At 38.1% G+C, this 20,734-nt stretch overlaps 2 protein-coding genes across 2 annotated transcripts; both read left to right on the plus strand.

Moving 5' to 3' along the window:
- The first annotated feature begins 2,588 nt into the window (after positions 1–2,588).
- Positions 2,589–9,135, plus strand: nkx2.9 (NK2 transcription factor related, locus 9 (Drosophila)). The gene is made up of 2 exons (XM_048192318.1): positions 2,589–7,913; positions 8,083–9,135. The coding sequence occupies exons 1-2, from the start codon at positions 7,763–7,765 to the stop codon at positions 8,607–8,609; spliced, it is 678 nt and encodes a 225-aa protein (XP_048048275.1). The 5' UTR covers positions 2,589–7,762; the 3' UTR covers positions 8,610–9,135.
- Positions 9,136–12,693: 3,558 nt separating this feature from the next.
- On the plus strand, positions 12,694–20,333 carry nkx2.1 (NK2 homeobox 1). The gene is made up of 2 exons (XM_048192319.1): positions 12,694–17,652; positions 18,006–20,333. The coding sequence occupies exons 1-2, from the start codon at positions 17,286–17,288 to the stop codon at positions 18,677–18,679; spliced, it is 1,041 nt and encodes a 346-aa protein (XP_048048276.1). The 5' UTR covers positions 12,694–17,285; the 3' UTR covers positions 18,680–20,333.
- The last annotated feature ends 401 nt before the right edge of the window (positions 20,334–20,734 follow it).

Here is a 20,734-nt window from a genome sequence, read left to right on the forward strand (position 1 = left end):
GAGTAGCAAATGAGGTGCGAGGACAGAGGGATCAAAGCGAGGCTTATTTGTAAAATAGAATGTCTTTGCTCACTCAAGCGCTGTAGGCTATTTGAGCATAAAAGGTCTGCTGTTGTTGAAACTTTATTATTAAAAAATATTTGTAATAGGCCTAAATCTTAATAAAGCTGTTGAAGTAGGCCTATGTGATGCTCATTTAAACTGCAAATGTAAATATGATGTTCTAGATGTGAAAGGGGAGGAGAATTCAGGTTACTCCAACATAAGACTTAATTATTAATGTTGGCATGAAATGGTAATAGCAATAGGTAATTGCAATAGTCTTTTCTTCCTTATTGTGACGTCTGAGTGAAATGGCTTCTCAAACAAAAAACAATGTAGGGCAGGACTTGATATTGTCCATTGGGAACTAATTGAAAAAAGGGGAAAATGTTGTGTTCATGAGTGAATTGTATTGTTGACTATTTTGAAAAGAAAGTCTGAACTGTTGAAGTTGTGTTCTGACATAATGCGTGTGAGAACGAAAGTGATGAGTAAAGAAGATGGATGAAATTTGCTACTCCTGTCTCATGTGCTTTATTGCTGTTTAAAAACTCCTGGCAGATACCACAAATTTGCAACGAGAATTAGGCATTTTTTCGCTATAGTTGGTCACGAAGATGGCTGTTGCTAACATGCCTTTCCCAAGTTTTTTCATGCCTTGCCCCGGTGAACTTGCTATGCCGTTTGGCACATGGCTGCGGATATTTGAACATTATCTACGAGTTATTGACTATATCTACTTTTGTCTCACAGACCTGTGTGGTGGATTTGGTGGTTGACACTGGTTCTTCCATATCTATCCTGCCCTACAGCACTTATGCATGCCATTTCAGTAACGTTGTGCTGTCGCAGCCCACAGTCAGGCTTGTGACATGTCCAAATTCCCATGGTGTTGGGTGTTTGTTAGCGAATGTTTCCCTACACTCTGCTTTCTAATGCCCTTCCTGTGCCTGCTTCTCCCGTGCCAGTTTTGCAGTGCACTGTTGCTGAGTCAACTGAGTTTGGATGTGTACTCTATTCACAACTATCCACCTGACTAATGCTTACTACCAAGTGCCACTGCATGAGGACAGTCGTGACCTCACGGCCTTTATTACTCATGACAGATTTCTGTTTTTTAAGTGTTCCTCATGGATTGGCTTCAGCACAGGCGGCTGGGTTGTCAAAAGTTCCGACGTCAGTACAGAAACTTTAAAAATGTGATGATACCAGCATTTCCCACCAGCATTTTGAGTGCTGTTGAGCAGATTCTTAAACACCTCTGATTGGCCATTGAGTTCACATGCTCAACAGATACAGATAAACACGGTAGTGTTTGAAAGCTGGTGTCTATCAACTGATATATTAGGGATCCACTGATAGATGCCTGTTTTCAAGTGCTCCCCAGTGTATCTATATAAGCACTCGGTGAAGAGCATTAAAGATGTCTATTTGCAACATGTTTTTAAAGCGTTGATCATTGTAGCCAATCATAGACATATCTGCTGAGCGTGTGAACACAATGGCCAATCAGAGGTGTTTAAGAATCTGCCCAACAGCGCTCAAAATTCTAGAGGAAATGCAGGTATCGTCGAATTTGTAAAATTTCAGTACCGACTTGGTATCGAAGTTGGTACTGTACGTTTGACAACACTACCTGCAGCATTTTAGGGGATGATGACCATCATCCTGACTGGCTTGTTGTGGTTGAAAATTATGAACTACATTATTATCCGCGGACATAACATGTCAAATGCACTTCACGCAGTCTTACAATGACTAGACGCTGCTGGCTTGCAGCTCAGTAAAGACAAATGTTGCTTCATTCTGCTGTTCTTAGTTCATACTGTTTTGGCGGAGGGTCTTTGACTGATTTATTTGAACTTAAGCTAGGTTAATTGTACTGATGAGTGAAATTCATCCTAATTGAATGAGATCACACCAGTTTCATTTGACGTATTCTGTGTATGTTTCCTGAACATAATTCATTCTTGTTGATCCAACCAGTGCTTTTTTTTGTTTTTGTTTTTTGTTACCATCATGGTGAAGATGTGCGCTTGTGCTTAGGTTTTGAGTAGCTGTTGTACACAGACATACATGTTTCATGACCATTGAGAGGGGAAAAGCTGATGACCATATGTAGACTGTGTAAATTATGTGCTGGCCCTCAAACTAATTTATTTATATTTCTATAAAAACTAAACTAAACTGCTCGTTGAGAACAATATAAATTTATTTTACGTAGCCACCTAGAGCCTAACCACAAGGTCTACACTTCAGCATAATGGTAACCTCAACAAATCGACATAACATAAACTCTTTTAAATGTCAAATATAACTGAACATCAAACTTTAAAAGGTATTTCCCTTTACTAAAAAACACATTAAACAGCACTTAAGTTCAACATTTACTGTCCCAATCTTTCCCTACGCAAAGCATGCTGGGAACTAGAAATCCACTGCCCAGGTTCAATCAATGCAACATAAATGATTCATGTAGTCCCAACACAAATGGTTTAGGTTGACCTAACATTTTGCAAATTTAATTTCATTTAACATAATACAATTGAGTGCAAATGCCAATTAAGTAAAAAACTAAAGATTTGTGTTGGTTCAGCTTATGTTATTTAAATAAACTGAACAAGCAGCTAGAATCATTTTTTTTTTAGTGTTTCTGATGAATCACGTGTACAGGCGATTCTCAATGTCCCTGCACCCTATTCCTCAAGTTTATTCCTGATTTTGCCACCGTCGTAGCTCCAGTGTGCACAAGATCCAAATGGATTTAGCTGGTCAAAAGATGCTGAACAAAATTTGACAGAAGTAAAATGACTGCTAGCAAACAGCCCTGCTTTGGCATTATTTGACCCCATACTACACACGATTGTCTCCACAGACGCTTCTGACTACGGTCTGGAAACAATACTTTCTCAGGTCAACCCAGATGGCATTGAACAAACTGTGTCCTTTGTGTCACGTTCGCTGTCTACTGCTGAGTGTAAATATGCCACGCTGAAAAGGGCACTTATTTGCATGCATGTGGGCCATTGAGAGGTGGTGGGGCTGCCGTTTTATTCCATGTACAGATCATCAGGCACTGACAACCCTGCTTATTACTAAGGGTGTCAGCCGGTGCTGGACTTCATGTAGCAAGGTGGTCTGCAGGTTCTCAAAATGCTCCTGCTGCTCTTACCTGCTTCTTCCTGCATACCTGGTCCTGTTGAAGATGTTGATGATGGGTTTGTTCCTTTCCTATCTGCCGCCTGTAATTCTCTGTCTGTTGCTGATGTTGATGCTGCATGTGCTTGTTGTCCTGCTTTAACCAAACTTCGTACACAGACTTCTAATTGTTGGCCTCTTTCACCCAAGTATGTTAAGTTGTTGCCATACTATAAACTGCAACTGGAACTATCTGTAAGGACAACTTTGTCTTTAGCAGCTCAAGGCTGATTGCACCTGTTGTTCTTCGATCTGTGCTGGTCTCCATAGCACACAAAGGACACCAGGGAGAGGTGAGAACCAAACAATGCCTTTGCGATCTCTGTTGGTGGCGAGGGATGGATGCTTAGGTTCATGATGCTGTCCGCCCGTGCTATGCGAGTCAGTTCAAAACTGTCAAGTAACGTCCTGCCAAATGGACCATGGCAGAAAGTGGCTGTGGATATAGTCAGGCCATTTGACGCTGCTTCTGATCAGTTACTGATAACGGTGTTCAGTTTATGTCTGCTGCTTTCTCTGCAGCAAGGAAGGAAGGAATATTTGTCACAATTGTTCCTCTCTGTACTACCCGGCAGCTAATGGTGCTGTAGAGAGGTTCAACCGTGTGCTCAAACACACTGTCCAAATGGCCATCCAGCAACATCAGCCATGGAAACCTGTGTTAACTTACTTCTTGCAGGTGTACCTTGCTACTTCACATGCTGCAACTGGTACTTCACCCTTTCAGCACCTCTGTGGCAGACAAATGCACACAAGGCTGGCTATTTTGCCATCTGCTCCTGAGCACCCACCAACAGACATGACTATTCACTGAGGGGTTACACAGGTCCAACAAAAAAAGACTACACTGATGCTAAGCCGGGTGCTTGCACTCCTTGTTTCCAGGAGGGGGATAAAGTGAGGATACGGGTAAGGGACACAGAATGTTTACTGATCCTCTCATGGTTGCTGAAAAACTGGGGGTGGGTACACACATTCTTAGTGATAGAATGACATGCTTCCCATTTCCATGCACACCAACAACTTGGGCTGAGAACACTGTTCACTAAACACACGCTCATACAACTAGACCTATACGTGATGTTCGGAAGCCTAGTTGGTTTAAGGACTGTGTCATGTAATCTGATGGAATATTCTGTTTTTAAAAAAAGGGGAAAATGTTGTGTTCATGAGTGAATTGTATTGTTCGCCATTTTGAAAACCAAATCTGAACTGTTGAAGTGTTTTGTTTTGACATAATGTGTGTGAGAACAGAAGTGATGAGTACAGAAGATGGATGAAATTTGCTGCTCCTGTCTTGTGTGCTTTATTGCTGTTCAATAACACCTTCATCAGAGAAGGGAAATTATAGCTTATTTATTAGATTTTACGAGGGCACCTGAGGGCACCTGATGTGCACTGATAAATCATTTATAACAAATACTGCAATATTCTGTATAAAAATTAAGAATGGTCCATTTTGATTTTGTGGTGACTAAGCGTGAGAAGGTTATTAGAATACATTTTAAAAATGTACAATTTGTGACTCAAAAGTTCTCAATGTGTTTGTTTTATAACTTTCAATGTAATCTTTCTGGTGTGTTTGGTTTACTTTTTTATTTAGAAGTGTTGACCTGAAAATGTTAGGTGGGTTCATGAGTCTCAGAGAGAGTTCACAGGTTGGCCTTCTGCTTTTATTGTTGAGTTCTTGAGTTTTAAATGCTCTGTGTTGCAACTTGTGGTACTTGATTTTAGATTCCTCTATAATATTGGAGATCATTTTTAAGGATTATTATTTTACAGTCCTGTTTTGCATGTAAATATGATGTTATAGCAATTGCAATAACTGGGTTATAACTTGGTACTTACCCTGAACCTACCCCTAAACCTAACCTTAACCCATGTAGTTACCTTATATTACCAGTACTTTCTTAGATAAGAACACTGTAAGTATGCATACTGTAAAATAAAGTGTAACCGCACAAGTGTATGGATTATAAAGTAACAGTGGTGAAACTTAATTCACAATTAAAAATATATTGACTTCATTTCTTTAAATAAAAATAGTTTACTATTGTTATTTTTGTACTGCTTCGAATGTCATTTTACTAGGTGTGTGTGTGAACTGTCTGACGTTTTTGAATATTTCTTAAAGGAATAGTTCATCCAAAAATAAAATTTTGATAGCATGATTTACACTTATAGTGTTTGTTTTACACTTTTTCAGGACAATTATCTGTATTAAACAAAGCAACCTGATCAACAAGCTATTGAGAATATTATGCTGAAGTTAGAATAAGCTTTGTTTTCTTAACAGTGTGCTCAAAGTGTTACAGATTTTGTACAGAGAGTTATAAACACACACCATATTGATTTTAAATAAGATCTAACGAGAGTCTAATGTGTGTAAACTTGTGTTGCTCTTCACGCGGAAATGTTTATTTCTGTAGATTTTTCTCTGATTCCCGTTGTCTGACTTCTTGGGTTTGAGAAGTCAAACAACAAGGGTAAATATTTGACACTGAAGAGCTCTTGGGTGTTTGAGAGTGCACACTTTTCCTGAAGCATACTCCTATCTGTGGGTGTCTAATAGATTAAGGAGATACGAGAGGTCATTAGAAACTAAACTGTGTGCCTACACGGGTCTTTATTGAATCTCTGAGAGCGCGCGCCTTAATTCAAAGAGCTTGGCAAACATTTGAATTCACTTTATACAGGTTAACATCCATACATGGACGCATAACACTATTTAGAACCTGATATAACGAAAATAATCATTAGCTTATAAAACCTATTTTTTCAAAATATGTCATTATGCCTTATTTTTTGACTATCGGACTAAATGGATTTAAAAAAAATAAATAAATAATAATCATATTAAATCAATTTAAATCTTATTTTTAAAAGACTTTGATTACTCAGGAGACAACCTGAAGCTTTATGGAAACGAAAAGTCTTTTCATTCCGTTTGAAAACGCATAACTAATAACTCAGTATAGACGTAAGCAGCTAGACGTGTAGCAGTAGATAGTTGCCCCGATCCCGTTCATCCCTATTCAAAACCATGACAACAAGAAACAAGCACGGATTTATTCGAGAAAGTTAAAGGACATTGTGCGGGGGCGTCAATCAAGCATTATTTCAGGACTGAACAAATGCAAAATCTTGACTGGAACAAATGCTTCCAACGGGTCTCGGACGCGGGGCTACATTTCCCTCTTTTGTTCCTGGTCGCTGGTTGGCATGTATTTGTGTTCCTTTTTTCGGCCGACCACCCAGGACGACTAGACGAGAACGGATACCCACTCTGTTTGGGAGGGTCTATGCAGTCATCCAGAGCGCGCTCTAAGACTAGGCAGTCTCAGGAATCATCCGAACCCAATGATATGCCTCGTGCACTTATACTGGTGAGGTGCAGGAGTAAGCAATAGTCCATATAAGGACATATTACTGTCTCATTGATGTCTGGATCTTTTCTCAAATTGAAGTTCTTCTTTTTATTGTTATCTCGGATATTTTTAGAAAGAAATAGCCTGTTAAGTTGAACAGACATCTCATGAAAGTGCGTATCAATAGCACGAGTTTCTGTTTCTATTTTGCGTGCTAATTATACGTAGAAATTACCATTGTCGTGCATATGATACGCACGTGTTTGACGTGCAAATAATACGCCCTTTTCGCGTGCATATGATACACCCGTACCCCACACCACTAATCCTGTCCACTGCGTATCATATGCATGCAAAACGTAATTTCAGCGTATAAATAACACGCCAAATACAAACATAAACTCGTGCTATAGATACGCAGTATAGATCGTGTCGGAGCTGAATTCATAAATGAGAATAAAGTAGTGTTGGATATGAGTAGATGTACGTTTAAAACAAACATCTAGGTTTTAATTTCAAATCTAGAATTCAAAAATGCATTTCCAGGGGAAACTTTCTTTAACAGTAGGCTATACAAAAGGGCATGAGCCCACGAATATCTAGATTTCATGAATACTGTGCACATTTAACCCAATAACACCTGCAATAAACGACATTACCCCAATAAACGAATTAGGAAAACCAACTCTGGGACGCTAATGGATCACTTTGTATGCAAATATCCGATATGTTATTTGAGCGGGGGAAAGAAGGGAGGGCTCTTGTTGTCACTTGCCACCCAAGACGTGATTCAGCCTCAACAATTACCATTATCTGTTTCCCACTTTTCACGAATTCGGACGAATCAGTAATGATGAAGAGTGTTACCCTCCATCATTGTGAAAGTAACGGGCTATTCTTTGCCGAGTTCACACCTACCATTACAGGGATTTAAGTACACGAGTCATTGAGGTACTTAGAAGCCATAAGGAGGAGAGGCCTCAAAGCAGCCACCGAGTGCTGTTTATATAAACACCGCGACATCAGTGTACACATTGTCACTTGGATGCTCGTCTTGAAAACGCAAACATCACTTCAGCACTGCGAGACTGACTAAAGATAGCTCTTCAAGACCGAGAACCAGTCCTGGAACTAACAGAAATCCAGCGCTACAGATGGCTATTTCGAACAAGTTCAGTTTCACTGTGAGAAGTATTTTGGATTTGCCAGAAAATGACTCCGAAAGCATCGCGCGCCATTCTCCAGTGGACACGTTTTCTGTCTCACCTTACTCATCTTGGACTGAAAACGACAGAGGACATATATGTAAGTTCTTAAATTCCAATCAATTTTAAGAAAATGTTTCAAATGTCCAACCTTTTCATATCCTAGCATTAAAGTAGCCTATATTTTACATACACATAGGCCTAATGTTTGTTTGTTTTTTTTTCAGAGATATATAAAGTCTAATCATCTTATATTTTGTTTTCTTTAGCCTCAGACGAGAGCAACCTTGAGGCTTCACCAGACTCCACCGGACCAGATGTGCTCTCAGCGGATACAGAGCATGAAAAGAGAAAGAAGCGACGCGTGTTATTCTCCAAGGCCCAGACATACGAACTGGAGCGACGCTTTCGTCAGCAGCGGTACCTGTCCGCTCCAGAACGCGAGCAGCTCGCGCACCTGCTACGTCTCACGCCCACGCAGGTGAAGATCTGGTTCCAAAACCACAGATACAAAATGAAGAGAGCGCGGATAGAGTGCGCTCAGGACCTCAATCAGCCTCCGGTTTTGCGCAGAGTCGTGGTGCCCATTTTGGTCCGGGATGGCAAACCGTATCAGAACTGCACTATCGATGCTGAAAAAGGAAGCTGCATCGTTCCGCCAACAGTACCATCATCACCCTTCAGCGTTCAGGGTTTCCAGTCTTTACAGCAGCAGACTCCCTTTGCGCTTTTCCCCACATACCAGCACTTTACCTCCAACACAGCGGCCTCCCGGCACCACTTTTGTGTTTGGTGAGACTCACTGGACCACACGAACTTTTTCGAGACTTACCCCACAGGACAGCGCATGGACTCATCTTGATTCAAGTTGTTTTTAATTACATAAAGTCTTAGGTCTGTTAAAGTAGAAACTTTCAGCGTTGATAAGATAAAAATTATAATAATAATAATAATAAATGCTGTTTGCACATATTATGTGGTCTATTTAGTGTTGTTTTGGCCAGTTGCGTTTTGCAAATATTAATAGATGTGTATAATTGCCTAGATATAGTGTATTTTTGAACAGTTTGTATTTCTTTTAAACCAAAAGTTTATATATCCGTGAGAAAAGAAAATATGTTTTATGTTTTATACAGTGAATAATGTAGTGTCGTAATTTGGATGAAAGTGCATCATCTTAAAATGTTACACAATTTTGTTCTTGTATTACAAAAAAAAAAAGAAAAAAAAAGAGAATAAAAAATTTTTTTAGTAATGTATACCTCTGTATGTATTGTTTATACACATATTCAATATTCTTTAAGCTTGAAATCACTCCTTTTATATATATATATATATATATATATATATATATATATATATATATATATATATATATATTATTCCTTATTTGGTTCTAGGGAGTAATTTTTTGTAATTTGTTTAGTATAATTCGTTCAGCTTTCTGTTAATCCCCGCGATTGTTGCACAGTGTTTGTATAAAAGATCTCAGATTGAACTGAAAAGAGTATGAGAATTAGCGCACAGCAAGAGATGAGTGGCTTTTGTAATGTTAAGATGTCTACTTTCACCCAACAGACCAAATAAGCATGCAGCTTAAAGAAAGAAGCATGTTTAAGACTCAACTGTAGGTAAACAGAGGAAGAAATGCAAGATGCACAATGGATATTGATTCTTGTGTGATTCTGGAACTTGAGTTTTTTACTGGATACGAAATATTTATATATTGCGTTACGAGCATTTTTGTTTGATTTGGTTTGAGTGGTGATTAAAGCTTAGGTGACTAAATTAAAGTAAAAATAAATTAACAGCTGCGGTTTGTGACAAATCGCACCGAGACTACAGAAAGTTCAAGCAACTCTGCCTCCTCCATATTTTAAAAGAGGGTGATCATTGTTGTAACATTAATGAAAGAGGCGTGTTTTCTCTTGCTTTCTCAATCCCGAGCTTGTCCCAATTAATTCAGCGACCCAGTTAGTATCATCCTTGTCACCTGGTCTTTTGTCCCCTCTCTCAGGCCACCTTGTACTACATATGGAGGGGACTGACCGCAGCGCTCTCTTCGCTACATCTTCCCTAAAACACTTTTTTGTGTCGTCCTCTGAAAGGACCATTGTGTGGTTCCCAAAGGGACCTAGACAAAATCCGCAGCGTCTCAATTCTCGTGATGTTTAATCAGTCCCGGGTGACAAATTTATGGGCTTTAACAAGACAATGGAGTTTTAAAAGTCGCTGGGTTTTGGGGAGTGACAAAGACAGGCTTTTAGAGGTCTCCCCTGGTTTATGGCGAGACTGGGACACAACAACTTGGTAGGAACATAGTAAAACTCAACAATTACGCTTATGGAGTTGTGTTTTTCTCTTAAAAATAAATAAATCGCGTGCTTCGATTAAACATTTACATTTCACATGTACAAAAACTGATGCATTGAAATGCTTGTGACAAAAACTGGATTATTTGAGCATAAATGTTATACTATATAATCTGAAACGAAAGTTTTTGTTTTATGCTTTGTTGATATTTTTAGGACATGATTAACAGAGTTATTGTTATGATACTGGTTTTCATACTCTTTGCAGAGAAGATTGTGGGCCTTGTTAAATAATCAATAAACAAATGTTATTGGGGAGACCGGGGAGTGTTGTAACACGGAGTCAGTTTTAACATTGTCAGTTTGACAAGTCAGAAATGATCTGTGGTGATGTCAATATCATATCATACACTCCCATCACATTTTTGACCTCACGGGAGAAGTGCCATGTGACTGTGAGCAACACTGTTGATTTTATGACAAAAAAAAAAAAAAAAAAAAAACTGATTTTCAGGAAAGAAAGTAAAAATTTCCATCAAGATAATTTTTTTGTCCAGCAATTATTGTATTGAAGATACTTATTTGACTTGCATAGTCTAAGGTGGTTGATTCTCTAGTTTCATTTGATGCTTTGCGTTCATGCTAACTTCAAACCCACATGCTATAACAGATATGTTATTAAAAATGTTATATATTGTTTAAATATTAAAAACCAACTCCTTATGATGATTCAAGTTATTAATCACATCCCCTGTTTAGAAAAATCACATGAGTTTTTTGTTGCATAGTGTTGTCAAACGGTTAATCTTGATTAATCGTATGCAAAATAAAAGTTTGTTTACATAATATATGTGTGTGTACTGTGTCTTTTTATTATGTGTATATACACATACATACATGTATATATTTTAGAAATATTTACATGTATATATATTTATATATAATTTATATTATATATAAATATATTATATATAAATATTTTTATAATATATTTTGTTAAATATATACATGCATGTGTGTATTTATATGTATATAATAAAAATACACAGTACACACACATATACAAACCCCATTCCAAAAAAGTTGGGACACTGTATAAATTGTGAATAAAAACAGAATGCAATGATGTGGAAGTTTCAAATTTCAATATTTTGTTCAAAATACAACATAGATGACATATCAAATGTTTAAACTGAGAAAATGTATAATTTTAAGGGAAAAATAAGTTGATTTTAAATTTCATGGCATCAACACATCTCAAAAAAGTTGGGACAAGGCCATGTTTACAACTGTGTGGCATCCCCTCTTCTTTTTATAACAGTCTGCAATCGTCTGGGGACTGAGGAGACAAGTTGCTCAAGTTTAGGAATAGGAATATTGTCCCATTCTTGTCTAATACAGGCTTCTAGTTGCTCAACTGTCTTAGGTCTTCTTTGTTGCATCTTCCTCTTTATGATACGCCAAGTGTTTTCTATGGGTGAAAGATCTGGACTGCAGGCTGGCCATTTCAGTACCCGGATCCTTCTTCTATGTAGCCATGATGTTGTAATTGATGCAGTATGTGGTCTGGGATTGTCATGTTGGAAAATGCAAGGTCTTCCCTGAAAGAGACGTCTGGATGGGATCATATGTTGTTCTAGAACTTGGATATACCTTTCAGCATTGATGGTGCCTTTCCAGATGTGTAAGCTGCTCATGCCACACGCACTCATGCAACCCCACACCATCAGAGATGCAGGCTTCTGAACTGAGCGCTGATAACAACTTGGGTTGTCCTTGTCCTCTTTAGTCCAGATGACATGGCATCCCAGTTTTCCAAAAAGAACTTCAAATTTTGAAGTTCTGACCACAGAACAGTTTTCCACTTTGCCACAGTCCACAGTAAATGAGCCTTAGCCTTGGCCTATGCTTCTGGATCATGTTTAGATATGGCTTCTTTTTTGACCTATAGAGTTTTAGCCGGCAACGGCGAATGGCACGGTGGATTGTGTTCACCGACAATGTTTTCTGGAAGTATTCCTGAGCCCTGAGTATGTGATGCAGTGCCGTCTAAGGGCCCGAAGATCACGGGCATCCAGTATGGTTTTCCGGCCTTGACCCTTACACACAGAGATTGTTCCAGATTCTCTGAATCTTTGGATGATATTATGCACTGTAGATGTTGATAACTTCAAACTCTTTGCAATTTTTCTCTGAGAAACTCCTTTCTGATATTACTCCACTATTTTTCGCCGCAGCATTGGGGGAATTGGTGATCCTCTGCCCATCTTGACTTCTGAGAGACACTGCCACTCTGAGAGGCTCTTTTTATACCCAATCATGTTGCCAATGGACCTAATAAGTTGCAAATTGGTCCTCCAGCTGTTCCTTATATGTACATTTAACTTTTCCGGCCTCTTATTGCTACCTGTCCCAACTTTTTTGGAATGTGTAGCTCTCATGAAATCCAAAATGAGCCAATATTTGGCATTACATTTCAAAATGTTTCACTTTCAACATTTGATATGTTATCTATATTCTATTGTGAATAAAATATAAGTTTATGAGATTTGTATATTATTGCATTTCTTTTTTATTCACAATTTGTACAGTGTCCCAACTTTTTTGGAATCGGGTTTGTATTATGTAAACACAAACTTTTATTTTAGATGCATTTAATCGAGATTAACCGTTTGACAACACCAATTGAGCACATACAATTTTTTTCTGCACATTTTTAGAAGTAATGCGCATCTCAGCGTTTCCATCCAGCTCTTTTATGTGATATCCCAAATTTTACATAAAAGAGATAGATGACAACATAGCTAGTGACTGAATCCTTGTGACAGGAATACAGTACACATGAACATACACACATACAATAATTGTTTTTGTGCTAAATTTAAAGTCCTTAAAGTCATACAATACAATGTTTTTTTTTTTTTTTTTTTATTTTTGAAACAACTTTATTCAAAACTGTTCACTTTACTCATTCTTTACTTCAATAACCCCTAATGAAAAATAAATATATTAAAACATATTTGAAATACATTTATTTCATGTGAAGTGCACTACAAATACATTTACATATCATGTACTTAATAAAAATACCCTAATTGTACTTTTGGTAACACTTTATTTTACAGTGACCTTGTTACACATGTTACATGTAGTTACTGTAGTAATAACTATAAATGATGCATAATTACAGACAACTAACCTTAAGCCAACCCCTATTCCTAATCCTAACCCTATAGTAAGTACATGTAGTTAATTATTATTACTCAGTGCTTAAATGTATAATTGTACTGTAACACGGGTGCCTTAAAATAAAGTAACCATACTTTTAGTATACTGAACTAGTATATTGAAATGTCTGTTAAATTGAAACAACTAATTTTATGCTTAATGCACTTTAATTGTGCAGAAGTAGTGTTGAGGTCCAACTAAATAATTACTTAAGTATATTTGATTGTGCTAACGTGGAACTATTGCAAGTATACTTTAGCTACACTTTAAATATTTTGCATTTACAGACAGATATTATTCAAATATCATACAATCCTCATCAATATTGGTATTAAAACACATTTTAGGCCTAATATTAAGAAATGTGCATTGTGCACAAGTAGTACTCCAAATAAAGTTTAATTTTATAATTTTAATTTTGATAATTTTAATTTTTTATAGGTAATTATAGTTTATTATAGTTAATTTTTTATACAGTAAGTCTAAAGCCATATGTCAGTAAATATGTTAATAGATTTGAAATGTATTTAGTATGACATGCATGTATTTTAAAATACTTTTTTTTTTTTTACTAGGGACATTCTTGCATAACTTTAGACTGTGTTGATCTTATTTCAGCAAATTATCCCCAGCTACTAACCCCAGTGGTTGTAACAGAACTCTTTGTGTTTGACATTAACTCATATAATCTGTAATTGTGTTGAACATGTCCAAGTGAGTTATATTTGTAGCAGACAAATGTGGCTGTCATGTATTACATTTTGAGAGATACAGCACCAACAACCACTGGGTTACCGATGCTCAAACAAAAGGTGTTACGTTCATCCCCGGTCTCCCCCTTTCATTACAAATGCGTTTTATACCTCCGTGCCTTGTGATGTCCACAGTGTTGGCTGCCTAGCTGTAGGCAGGACCACTCTGCCACCTTGAGGTTAACAGCTTCCTGTGGTGGGCTTGATCTGATTTGTCTCAGAAGGAAACGAATGCACCTCTCTCTTTCCCACGAGCGCTTTCTGTACAAACTGCATGGCTGTCACTCTCCACTAGATGGCACAATAGCATCGTGGAGTCTAAAGTTTGTGTACTTGGCTGTCAATATTTACTGCACCTGATGAGCGTCAATATCACCCCCGTCCCACCGTAAACAAACGTTTAATAAGAAACATTAGGAAAAATAAGCATAATAATATAATATAATATAATATAATATAATATAATATAATATAATATAATATAATATAATATAATATAATATAATATAATACGCCTTTGGATAGGCCTAAATGATGACATATTTTCATATATATGCATATGCATATTGAATAAGTTTTGGCAGGTAGCGCTGAACAAAACTCCGGTTTGTCAATAGAAAAAGATGTTAAAAACAACACAAATCGTACTACTAATTGCCGTTAATTGACCATGATAGCCGTACTCCAGTAGAGAGGAGTGAGCCTGATTAAGATAATTAAGAGAGCCTTTTGTAAACTGGTTCAAGTAGGCCGAACACCTTGAAAGCAGCGTTGGACGCCCCATAGTTTTGACACTAATTGTTATAATTGCTCGCGCGGTTATCATCTCTGGTGCACAAACTACGCCCACCTGTGCTAACTTCAAACTAGAGAAATGCGCGGTTGTCTGCTAATTTAAGGAGGTTAAGGTAGGTCTGTTTCTTTTTTTTTTTTCAGTTCAAAATGCGACAAGCTGACTATGACGATCGTTTTTACGAAGTTTTAGATGTAAACGCTCGTTGGAAACATAAGGTTGAAAAGGAATAAAGTGTAAAAAGTTACGAATGTGTTGTTGGCATTAAATAAAACTAAAACTATCAGACATTGCACACTAGAGGAGCTTTTTGTCTTGTCATTTGAAAATATATTCAGACTTGTGACCACCAGAAGACGCTGTATTCCCTCGTGTTAAATGTTTTGGCTCATCCTAATAGCCCATGGTTTGTGTTATTCTGAATCCGTATCATCTTTTGGTCTCCTTTGGTATTACTATTGTGGCGTAAACGTAGTTTGACAGATTTATTGTGGATTAAGTATTAGATATATGTAAGGAATGACCAGTATGTTTGTGTTCCTGTTAACTCTTCAGGGCGGCTGGTTATTTCAGATTAACACTTAGTGTTCCACAAGATCGCAAAGAAACAAAGAGCGTAAAAAATACAATTTTCGAAAGGCAATTGAATTCAGGTAGAAAACATCAAAGCAAAAAAATTAAACAATTAAAAATGCGACAGAATTTGTATTTCTTGTTTTAATAAAGTGGTTAAACTCGCAATGATTTCATATTTAGATTTGCATTTTTTTGGTTGAGCTGATGCTGTAGACTTTCGGAAAATGAATATCACGATATCTTTACAAAAGGAAGAACACAGTTGTTTATTTTTTAGCTATAACTCTGTATTAAAATTATATATATATATATAAGTAATCCCTGACTGCTGAAGACCATAAGACCAACTGTTTCCATCTAAACCTGCTTAAGGTTTTCTTTTAACAAGCCGTTTTTGTTCAGAAGATTGCAGCGCTCAGCGGCGAAGACTCTCGATGAACGCTGGTCTTGATAAAAACGAAAGTTTACGCCAAATATTTAAGTCTACAATTTGAGAATCTTATGTTTTTTGTTTTATCCAATATAGCCGAACTCACGGTGTCCCAAAAGGTTTGTTTGCTTCTCTATTGACAAATTTAAATTTGATAGGATGGGTTATTGTATAAGTAAATTAATGTTAGAGCCACGACGAAAAAAAAAAAAAAATGAAAACGTAATTATTAGTTGTAATAGTTAGAGTAAAATATTAGCCTAGCATAAGACAACGCGTTGTTTTGTAAATAGCTAAAATCAACTGTTATATTTGTTACAAAATAAATATAAAATAGCTTATAAGATTAATAATAATAATAAAAATGAAATGAAAAAACTTGTCCAATCATACAAATTTCTGTAAAATTGCTCTTCTGTCCAGCCATATTGAGGGAGACCTTTAGGGCGTCGATCGGGGATCGCACTGCATGGTAAGCTATGCATTATTGAACTTACACGGAGATACTTCAGGACTTACTCAGGTTATTTCAGCGTTGTTAACTTTACCTGAGAGCCTCTCCTCCTCCCGAGTTCATTTCCCTCAGTACCGCGTGTCTGAGCCGAGTGGATGGGAATTTGGACGACACGCTGCCTATGTCCAATAATATCAAACGGAAACGGGCTTAATCATTTACTTGGCCTCTTAACACGCTCGTATGTATTTATTTATTTGTCAGTCAGTGTTCCTGAGTCGTCGCAAGGGCCCTTTGCATGTTTGAGTACGATGGAGCATAATACAAACACGCCTGCAATCACCAGAAGCCTCTTGTGGCCATTAAAAGTCAGTAGTTCAACTCAAGTTTTTTTTTTCTCTCTCAGAGAAACTGAGTGGTTCTCAAAGTCTGAAGTCCGCATATGCACTCACATCAAGGGGCCCTTATAAACATCACTCCAACTGTCAATATTTCATCCTTCGCCGTGTTCCTTGCAAGCCGCGAAATAAACAGCCTCGCTCTGAAAATGAACTATGGACGAATTAATTTTACGCACAGGTGTTGTTACACGCGTAAATGTTTTCGGGGTTGGGGGATGGCACGGGTAGCTGAAGACCGCGTAATAGAAAATGTGCGTGGGCGCACAGATGATAGCGCTGCTTTGTATTGTTGCCCTGGCTGCTGATGCCCCGCCTCTGATGGAAGCCTTAAACCTGGCACCAAGCTAAAACAAACGAAAGTCAGCTTCGAGCTCCCACTCAAACCAATTAAGGCGGACTCCAGTGCACACTCATACGTTTCCATCCTGCTGCAGCGACGGTGAAACAACAGGAACAGAGGAGCTGGCCAAAAAAAAGAAGGAGAGATTGCCTTGCCTTCTAATTTCTCCCTTTCCAACACAGAACAATGTCGATGAGCCCTAAGCATACGACTCCTTTTTCTGTATCCGATATCTTAAGTCCTCTTGAAGAGAGCTACAAAAAAGTGAGTATGGAGGGGAACAACTTGGGGGCTCCACTTGCCTCGTACAGACAACCCCAAGTCACGCAAGCGGCGATGCAGCAGCACCACATGGGCCACAATGGAACAGTACCCGCTGCTTACCACATGACTGCAGCTGGAGTTTCCCAGCTGTCACATACAGCCATGGGGGGCTACTGTAACGGGAATTTGGGCAACATGAGCGACTTGCCGGCCTATCAAGACGGCATGAGAGGCAGCACGACGGCCACCAGCTGGTACGGAACGAATCCCGACCCACGCTTCTCTACAAGTACGTGAGCTTTTTTAAAAAATATATATATTTTGAGTGTATTAAACTTGTCAGGTATAAAGTCTGTAGCTTTTTTACTCTAGCTTTTTAAGTGGTCATGCGACTTTTGACAGTAGATTAAGGGATAACATGTTAAACCAACGTTAAACGTGCCAGGTACTTTATCTGAACCCAAACAAACTGCATCAATTAACAGACTCTTAAGCGTGTTTGTCCAAAGCAGGGAAAAGTCTAACAAGAGACGATTGCGTAATAATGCACAGCTCTTTTTACTGCACTGAGCTTTGTATTTTCTGTGGTCATTTATATAGATACTAAATCGCAAAGCTAAATTATACCGTTCTCTTTTGCAGTCTCTCGTTTCATGGGTTCCTCGTCTGGTATGAATATGGGCAGTATGAGCACTCTGAGTTCTCTGGCGGATGTTGGTAAAGGCATGGGTCCGCTGACCAGCACACCTCGCCGGAAGAGACGGGTACTCTTCTCCCAGGCGCAGGTGTACGAGCTCGAGCGACGGTTCAAGCAGCAGAAGTACCTCTCCGCGCCGGAAAGGGAACATCTGGCCAGCATGATTCACTTGACTCCGACTCAAGTTAAAATTTGGTTTCAAAACCACCGATATAAAATGAAAAGGCAGGCCAAGGACAAGGTTTCCCAGCAGCAAATGCAACAAGACAATGGCTCCTGTCAGCAGCAGCAGCAGTCTCCGCGGCGGGTGGCCGTGCCAGTGTTGGTGAAAGACGGAAAGCCATGCCAAGGCAGCAGCCATACACCCAACACTGGTGTACAAAGCCACCATCACCAGGGGGGAAACGTCATGATTATGTCCAATAACAGTTCTTCAATGGGCCAGCATCAAAGTCAGCAGGTAGGCAACGCCGGCCAGTCCCCAGATCTGGGTCAACATGCTGCAAGCCCTCCATCTCTCCAAACCCAGGTGTCCGGCCTGTCACACCTGAACTCTTCCGGCTCCGAGTATGGAGCCGCCTTGCCCTGCTCCGCTCTGCTTTACGGCAGGACGTGGTGACACCGGAACAGACTATAATACAATAGCAAAACGACAGGTGGATGCAGATAATCTGTATACTCTGCTCAAAAAAAGACCATGCGAACAGTGGCTGTGCTCTCCTTTCTGGAGGGAGAAGGCTGCGAGCAACACGAGGATTGCCAAATGTCAAAGGTATCAAATCTTTTATTGTGAGGATGAGCGCCAAAACATCATTAAGAAGATGGAATTATTTATATACTACACTAGATTTTAAATGGAGACTGATTGAAACACTAAAATCACAAATATTCTGTCATCCTGTTGGATTTTTTTGAAAAAAAAAAAAAACAATGAAGACGAACCCCTCACACTAAACTGATTTCTTATAGATTTCATTGTAAAACGTAGCTTGTATATTTCTGTAAAAGGTTTGGACTGATTACATAGTTTTTAGCGATATGTATATTGTACAAAATTTTTATCGATATTAAGGGTCACATGTTTTTTTTCAGTTCCTTTGTTATTTGTACGTTTAATTTTCTTGTAACTTATATAGATATTTGACTTAAACGCAGTCATACAATCATATTAATAAATTATGACAATAACAATATCCTAACAATACGTTTATTTTAGATTTTGGGTGTAAGAATCTATCACTCGGCGGTGGCCAACTGAACATGATTAATACAATTAAAACGATTTTCAAAGTCAACAAACTTCCACACAATTAGCCTTTACATTTGTAGGCTCCTGAATACTCATTAGAGGGATTTTTGCTGCAGTCGCACATTGTTTTCAATCGACGATTTCTACTGTTTGTAATGGATATTCCTTCAGGATTGGACGGGCCTCCTATAGTAAAGTGTTCATTCTGCAAATAGTTCTGTAGTTGTCTGTGTGTCGCAAAACTCATGAAGTCACACCACAAACACTGTCAGAAGTTTATTTTGCGTTTTAAATGCTAAGTTTTTTACACCGTTGAAAAACCCGGAAATCCATTTACGTGCAAACTGACAAAGCAAAGCAATTATTAAATATTTTAAAACGCACTTTTTCAAACCAGTTTGATTCATAATGGTAAAAGTTCGATCCTAAGTTAATTGTATTTACTGAATAGCCCATTAAATGAGTTGTAGCCTATGCCTTTCCTAAGTAAACGAAGGTTTTGTAGAGACCTCTTTTTGGCGCTCTTTTTCGTTTAAATAATGAGTCAGTTCAGGTGAGGTCTCCACTCCTTGAGAGAAACTCACATCAAACAAACGCTCCTAAAAGCTAACTTATCAATCACATCGCTGTACAAACAACAGTATTCTCCTAAATAACTTTGCAAGACGAAATAAACACACTTATCAGAGCGCCGTCCATCAATACCGTGTTTGTGAAGATCTGAGGTAAAATCAAATGCCCCCGTGTTTAGGTATTGATAAAGACCGTAAACATCAGAGGGCTGAGGGAAGATTGCGAGAAAATTTGAAAGTGCGTGCCGAGATGTCGCTAGTCCACACAAGGAAATCATTTAATCAAATTTGAGATTTCTACTCGACATTTTTACTACACGTTTTGACCAAATAAAAATGAATTAGCCTAAATAGCCCACGAAGGTTGTGTACTGGCATACAAAGGCCGTGGGTCCATTACCGAAATAAGTCCGACTTTCTTTCTTTCTTTCTTTCTTTCTTTCTTTCTTTCTTTCTTTCTTTCTTTCTTTCTTTCTTTCTTTCTTTCTTTCTCTCTCTCTCTCTTTAATACTATCCAAATTATTTATGTCAAAAAAAAAAAAAAAAAAAAAAAAAAAAAATCTGAGCTGGGCTTGATTCTTTTCAAATAACATTCTTCTGTGATTTATACACTATATATGACCCTGGACCACAAGTCGCACGGGTTTATTTGAAGCAATAGCCAACAACACATTGTATGGGTCAAAATGATCGATTTTTCTTTTATGCCAAAAATCATTAGGACATTAAGTAAAGATCATGTTCCATTAAGATATTTTGTAAATTTCCTACGTTAAATATATCAAAAATGTATTTTTGTGAGTGGATATGCATTGCTAAGGACTGCATTTGGACAAATTTAAAGGCGATTTTC

The sequence above is a fragment of the Megalobrama amblycephala genome, linkage group LG5 (genome assembly GCF_018812025.1).
Source record: "Megalobrama amblycephala isolate DHTTF-2021 linkage group LG5, ASM1881202v1, whole genome shotgun sequence".
Lineage (NCBI taxonomy): Eukaryota > Metazoa > Chordata > Actinopteri > Cypriniformes > Xenocyprididae > Megalobrama > Megalobrama amblycephala.